This window comes from Cynoglossus semilaevis, chromosome 6 (genome assembly GCF_000523025.1).
Source record: "Cynoglossus semilaevis isolate Cse_v1.0 chromosome 6, Cse_v1.0, whole genome shotgun sequence".
In the NCBI taxonomy this organism is placed as follows: Eukaryota; Metazoa; Chordata; class Actinopteri; order Pleuronectiformes; family Cynoglossidae; genus Cynoglossus; species Cynoglossus semilaevis.
Genome location: NC_024312.1, coordinates 9,263,508 through 9,270,867, shown reverse-complemented (window position 1 = coordinate 9,270,867; position 7,360 = coordinate 9,263,508). Strand labels below are relative to the sequence as shown.

Here is a 7,360-nt window from a genome sequence, read left to right as displayed (position 1 = left end):
ACAGGGCAATGCCAACGTTTAATTTTATGAAATACATTACAGACACATGCAACCTGTTTTGTTGTCCCACCTGTTGTAGACAAGATAGACAAATGACAGATAGACTACAGGGCAATGCCAACGTTTAATTTTAAGAAATACATTACAGACACGTGCAACCTGTTATGTTGTCCCACCTGTTGTGTTAAATAAAGATAGACAAATGATATGCATGAAGAAGACGTTGCATCAGCCCGGCTAGCTCAGTCGGTAGAGCATGAGACTCTTAATCTCAGGGTCGTGGGTTCGAGCCCCACGTTGGGCGAATACTTTTGGTAGCTCATGTTTAAGATTGTCACATACCATCACTTAGCTTTGTGAACGCTGCTTTTTTGATTGTTCCTGTGTGCAGTACTATTTATTTATTAATTGTGATTTTTCCCCCTTTTCTTAACATACAGTCGATGTTATTAAATCCACTCATTTAATCTAAATATCCGCTAAACAACAGATTAAACATTTTCCTTTAAACCCACTTAAGTTATTATCAGAACTTTGATTATTGATTTATTGCTGCTATTTCCGGCAACCATGAGCCGGTGTATTTATGGTAATAGTGTGAGACGGTTATACGGCAGTTTGACGTTTACAACCAAAAAATTAGTAAAAAAAAAATCGATTTTACAATGGCCTTTATTGTCTTTCTGACTTTTTCTTCTTTGTCTGATTTAAAGAGAAATTCATAATAAAAAAAAACCAACACATTTCTAGCTTCTTTAACCTTTTTTTCTACAAGGAATACAATGACTATAAATTGAATGAAACCTGCACAAATAAACTCTGTGACCACCTTGGTTGTCACCGTGAGGACCACCTTCATACTAGAGACTACTGTTAGCGACATTATACTACACGAAGCAGATCTTAAGGACTGTGATTTATCCCTGTCTAAGGGGTGTTACGCATGCGCTTTTAGTGTTCACTAGAACACATGCGTTTTGCTCAGAGCTGCGTCAAATCGCCGGGATCACTAAAGGGAGAAGCGGATGTAGAGTAGGATTCCCTCCAGAATAAAGGTTACCTCGCAAGTAGTAGTTTATATTACGTACAACTAAAAAGTAAGAATAGACCCAATCAACTCTGGCTTATTTTATATCTTCAAAAAACAGTGCACAGGGAACAGCCATAACATGGCAACAATTTACATGTAAGCGGAGAGAACGTGTGGTCTATTTTATTGTGGGACACTGTGTTAACCACAGACCCACTGTGTGAACAGATCAAACGTATTATTGTCATAGATAACAACACGTAATTGTGACAGCATTTTAGGAGTCCTTAACGAAGGGTAGCGTTGAAGTTTTATTTTGACACTCTCCCCGGAAATTAACCGCAGACTCTCGCTAACTCTACGCCGCTCTCAGCCACTCCGCTGCTTCGGAACCGTTCGTTAAGCATCAGAGCTGATCCTCCTCCTGCGTGTATGCGAGAGAGTGTATGTGTGTGTGGAAGGCGTGCAGCAGCGGGCTCTGTGTTGTGTTTGTCACACATTCACCGCCTGCGTTTCATAGACACGTTGCAGGACAAGGAGCTGCACAGTGCAGAGCCAGCATGGGTTAGAAGGAGACGGCAACCCATGGCTTGTCCACTCTGCACACTTGATCGAGGATGATGGGGACAAAAATGGACTTGTTTTCACAGAGACATCCTGACAAAGACGGAGACTGAGGGGGAGCAGAGACCGGGATCCGCTGTTTCTTTCTCTCTGTCTCCCTCCGCGTCTACTTCTGTCCCCCTTTCCATTTTGTTTTCTTCTTGTTTTTTTTTCTTCTTTTTTTTTTAATTTTTCCTATTTTTTGTTTGTACTCTCCGGCTGTGAGCGACACAGAGATGTTTGCTGAACTGCTTTGCGGCGCCGTGGCTCTGGTCCTGTATGTCAACACTCTGGGCGCAGATTTCTGCTACGATGACAGGTACTTGGGTGAATGAGTGACATCTAGCTCTGGGTTATCTTCTCAGCAGCACAGCAGTGATGCCTGGCTTCAGTCACTGTGCCGCTCCAACTCTGAATGAGCTGCATCTCACAGCACCGGTCACATCGGTGTTTACTCATGTGAGCTGCAGCTCTATCATTAACACAACACACGTGCGCAGGCAGACACCAATTATCAATTAACCTCGCGCCCTACTTAACACACTCGGTGAAATTAGTGACAACATCAGTGTTCGACTATAGTAGTCGTTCATGTCTTTAGGTCTGGTCTGACTGAAGTCCTGACTAGTGCTGAGAAAATAATTAACCTCTGGAGAGAATAGAATAGAATAGAATAGCCTTTATTGTCCTTGTACAGTGTACAACGAGATTTGAGCGCTACTCACTTGGTGCAAAAAAAGAGTAGAAGACGACAGTATATACAAACATATAACAACATATCTTTGGTGTAGTTAGTTATTGCACATAGTTGTATGTTTATTGCACTGCAGAGAAAGACATGCGGCGATTTCCCTTGTGAACAAAGTGAGTCCCTGTGGCAAAGTAATCCAGTTTCAGGGCCAGTGCCAAAACTTTGATTTAGGTTTTGCTTTAAACTTTATTTACTTTAAAAATAAGTTTCCATTTTCCACTATAACCCAGTGGGACCCTGTTCAGCTACTGATGCATTACTCACTACAATACACAGTAGCTGGCATTTTTAAGAAGTGATGGCTGAACGGTTGTCAGTGCCATGTGCACTTGCTTCCTTGCTTCCTAGATGTAGGTCAGAGCAGCATCATTATATCCCTGCCATCACTGAGTCATCTTACTATAAATAGAAAAAAAAACATGTTGATAAATTGTGAGCTCATACATAGTCACAAATATTGACTGTGGAATCTCAAAATAAATATATAGTATCCAGAGTCCTTCCAGTACAGCGTATATCTAAAACAGCTGTTTTAGTGCTAGTGTTTAAACAAATCCAGATGATGTGGCGTTGTGCACAAACAGCACATTGACATCCTCCACATCAGGACCCTCGTGCTGTTTCTTTACAACTCCTCTGACTGGTCTGGTTGGATGACAGTTACTGTACAACAGTAACAGTTTTTAAAAAAAAAAACATTTTAAAACCTCTCTGCAGTTGAACCTTACACAGAGTAAGGGTGATTCAGATACTGCTCTGCAGAAAATATGCTATTATGCTAGTATTTTAACCATAAACCTGTCAAGGAGTGGCAGCACTGTGGAGAGGTGGCTGCTGCTCCTGCTGCTGCAGAGTCAGCTGAGTGTGCAGCGCTGCTGGAGGAGCGCCCCTTGAGTCCAAGTTCCATTCTTAGGGAGCGAGCCAAAGTCTTGATTATTCTGTGTGGAGATGTTAACATAATGTTATTTACACTGAAGTCGTTCTGTTCCAGGTTAGTACCGGATTCTTAGGCAACAGATGAATGACAGGCGTAGATTTAGAGGAAAGGCTTGCATGTTTTCTAGCCGTATATATCTGGTATCCAGCATTTTGTCTTTTTAAACAATGCCTTTGGTTCATATTTGCAATCAACAGCTGCCTCCTGATCCTAAGGGCTGCATCCAAGGATAGGAAGGAGACTGACGAGGGGGCAAGTTCAAATGGAATATGTGTCTAAGTGAGTCAGTCCTGGACACTGAGACTAATTAAGTTGTTAATGGAGTGCTTGTGTAGAAAACAAGCTCGTGGGAGTCGTAAAGCTGTTGTCATAACAGGAAATATTGAGTACGCAAGTGAATAAATCAGCTGACACGATCCAGGACCCTGCAGCATGTGGACTGGATTTAATTAAAGGAAATTACAGTAATATATAAATCCTCCAGTAATGTTTTTGAACATATATAGTATATCAGACATTTAATTTCCTATTCATTTAAAATTAAGGAGAACTAGCCCTGACTTTGGTTGAATGCTCATTAATTGTAGCTGAAAAAGGCTGAGATTCTGGAAAATTTCTTACAGAGCAAAGCTTTTTTTTGTACTTCTGTCTGATTCCCTTCACCTGCAAGACTAATAATGTATAAATAAAAGATACAGTTTGTGTGAATTCCCTAAAAAAGATTAAATACGTTTAATTAGAAAACTAGGTGCATGGTGCCAGGACCATATACTGTACTGTTCAGTGTTGCTACTCTTCCACTGTTTTTTTCACTCTAGCCTTTTCTCTGTTTTTTTTTTTTTTTTTTTGCAAGTGGCTCAGTTGTTCCTGGATGGAAATGTTTCTCTCTTCTTGGTTGGTGTCAGCGCCTCTTAAAACTGAATGCAGCAGAATCAGAGTTAAGGGGTAGGAGCAGGATTAGCTCCTTAAATGGACTCCCTGTTGTATCCTAACTCTAAATCAGTTTTTTATGTTACCTAATACTAATATTGCATAATAATTTAAGGCAAGAATGTAGTTAAAAAGTTTAAATTTGAGCAGATGAGTGGATGTTCACTACATTAGCAGTGTAATGATGGTTGCTCATATATTTTGTGGGTGAGTCTTAATCTTTAAATGTGAATGTATAAACATAAATCCATGTACGTATACAGAGATTCATGTGCTCACATGCATCACATGCTTGTCTTGTGTTTCTTTGTGTTTGTGTTTGGGCACTGGTTACACATTAGTCTAATCAAACATTACACAGTAACACACCTTGTCCTGACCAGGGCCAAAAAGAGGTCACAGTTGAAGGGAAGAGTTAACACTGCTGTAAGTAATTGTGTTCCAAGCATGAAAAAGGAAAAAAAAAATCCCATGCGAGGCAATTTTCTGACCACACAGTTTGTCATGGTCTTTTCTTCGATAAAAATGACAGGCTGGACAAGTGGCTGCTTCACCATGCCAAATCACCCCAGGGAGCTTCCCTCTATCTCCCGTGAAAACACTCATCATTAGCACATACACAACTGTTGACACCTGCTCTGGAAAATAAAAATCATTGATCATACAGTTCATATCTGTGCTGCTGTAATGCACAGATGGAGCAAAGTGAAGGTTCACTGAAGCGCAGATAAATGTCAGAGGAGAAATACTGCCGCAATATTCTGCAACCTGTGCCACACTGTTGTGTTGCAGGGACTTGGAAAAAAAAGTTACAGTGTGTCAGACTTCTTTGAGAGTTGTAAATGAAAACAAGGGCGGCATCAACGGAGTCTGAAAGTCAATCCACATTTTCCCTTTTAAGTTGAAAGCAGTTTGGCCAGTTGTCAAGCTTTTGAGTAGTTCTTTTATTGCACACCAGTTCCAAGGTTACTGTTTCCTGTCTGAAGGCTGATGGATGTGATGAACTGCAGCCACCTTTCTGTCTCCACCCTCAGTCAGTGTCATAAGGTCTGACTGTTAGGAAGTGTGTGCAGGTCACGCAGAAGGACGCAGCCTTCCTGGGCAGCGGAGATGATTTATAATGCTCAGACACTTGGTGAGGGCAAACCACCGGATTGCTACATGAAATCTTTATTAATGAATAAGTCAGGAAGTGGAAAGGGGCCAAACCTCTTCTTTAACTGATGCGGTTTTGCAGCAAGGTTTTACTCAATGACAGCAAAGAGGCCACACAGGGCGGGTGACTCATGTTTAATGACCATCCCACCCAGAATATAGAAACATATTCATTTTTACCTTGTCTTATCTTACTTTTTCAATTCAAAATTTAAAAAAAAAGGTGAAAGATTTTTTTTACACACTTGTTGAAAAGGTGAAAGATTTTTTTTACACACTTTGTGTAAATGACTTTGTTCAAATGGTTAAAAAGTTTGTGTATAGTTTTTATAGATCCGCGGTGAGCAGTTTAAAGGGTGTTTCTGCTGAGGTGGAAACGAGACTATGGTGGCGTAGAAGGACAGACATAGATTCTGTCTGTGCCCCCAGCTGCCTCTTTCATGGCTCCATGTGTCATTGCACTGATCTGAAACCCTACTCTCATGGCCTGTGGGATAAGATGGACTGGTTAGCGGTGTGGTTATGTTGAGGGCCCAAGGGCGGCAACCCAGTAGTCTGAGTATCTCCACTTTTCCCCAGTCAGGGTTTCTTCTTCTGCGCCCTGTAATTATCATCCTTCCTACAAAAAGAGGACTCACGACATGGTTTGGTGGACATAACTGCTCCACTGTCTCATTCGTCTCTCCCAATATCTTTTTCTATGTCTCCCTTTTCCTACCCCCCAAGGCCCTTTGGGTCACCAGCTTACCATCAGCCAACGACTGCCTCCAGATGGTCTCGTTTGGTAAGCAGTTTAGGGTTTTTATCCTTCCTGCAGTTTGAAGTGGATTCAAGTAGGAGTTCCTACGTTGTCAAAATTGTGATGGAGACATCAAAGTTTAATATGACACAGTCAGTGAAGATTGCTTCAAGACTTTTGTTTATATATTGGTCTCAATTTCATACCAGTTGTAACCAAACCTTTATCATACCTTTACCATAATTGTAGATTAAATGGCTGTGTCGGCAGTGAAAGTGATAATTTACTGTGAACTGAACCAAATAATCATCCAAGTATGCAGCTTGTTTTATGTCATCTGTGATTAAACTGTCTTTCCTTTAACTTCTATGTTTATCATTAGTCTAAGACATCAGATTATATCTTGGATGAAGTTGTTACCACTGATGGCCACTAAAACCATTTTGTAATCAGGAGTGTCCAAAAATTCACAGATGAGTGTTTGCTTTCTGATTTTGATGACAGTGTGAACCCAGAACCTTTTTGCAGCATATCCAGGATCTATCCTGCCGTTTATTTAGTGTCCGCTGAGAATGGTTTCAGCTCCATTTTTGGACTTTCACCAGGTGAAGAGAATTTGCTTAATTAACAAATGAACACAATTGTCAAAATGAGGCAATACACAGTACCAGAGTATGAGATTTAAAACTGCAGCAGCTAAATTAAACACACATTTTAATAAATTATGAATTAATGAATTATTAATACAATTAATCAAAAGTTTATATTCAACAAGGTATTTGCGTGAGGTTCAAAATAACTCTTAAATGAAATATAGAAAGCTGTATAGACATGTATTAGTGTAAGTTTGGTGGCGCTGTTTTCTCAAAGTCACAGTAATGTTGTCTGACATGTTGTGATGCCACTGGACTTGAATGCCACGGTCCAGCTGCTGTCTGGACTCTCAAGAAATCTGATACAAACGTTAGTCTGAAACAGCATGATTTTGATGTAGATGGGAAGTTAATATGAGGAACTGAAGACCGCATACACTGGTCTCTCCCTGACTACTCCAGCTAACTGCTTTCTGCCATTACATTAGGGCTGAATATTTTTGGCAGCATGCAGGCAGCTGAATCACACCGCTGATTACACACACCAGCTGATTGTCACTAGTGATGCGATCCAGCAGCAGAGCAGCGTTCTTAACTGTGGGCCTGAAAGTTGATCATGAGC

General features: G+C 40.7%; 1 protein-coding gene and 1 non-coding gene across 2 annotated transcripts in view; both read left to right on the top strand.

Annotated features, from left to right (window-relative positions):
• Positions 1–231: 231 nt before the first annotated feature.
• trnak-cuu (transfer RNA lysine (anticodon CUU)) lies at positions 232–304 on the top strand. Its single transcript has one exon. It is a non-coding gene; the product is annotated as a tRNA-Lys (tRNA).
• A 610-nt stretch (positions 305–914) lies between these two features.
• tmtc2b (transmembrane O-mannosyltransferase targeting cadherins 2b) overlaps positions 915–7,360 on the top strand; it is an 83,050-nt gene continuing 76,604 nt past the window's right edge. The window contains exon 1 of the mRNA XM_025056059.1: positions 915–1,952. Within this exon, the coding sequence (XP_024911827.1) occupies positions 1,870–1,952 (83 nt within the window). The 5' untranslated portion in view covers positions 915–1,869. The remainder of the gene's footprint in view (positions 1,953–7,360) is intronic.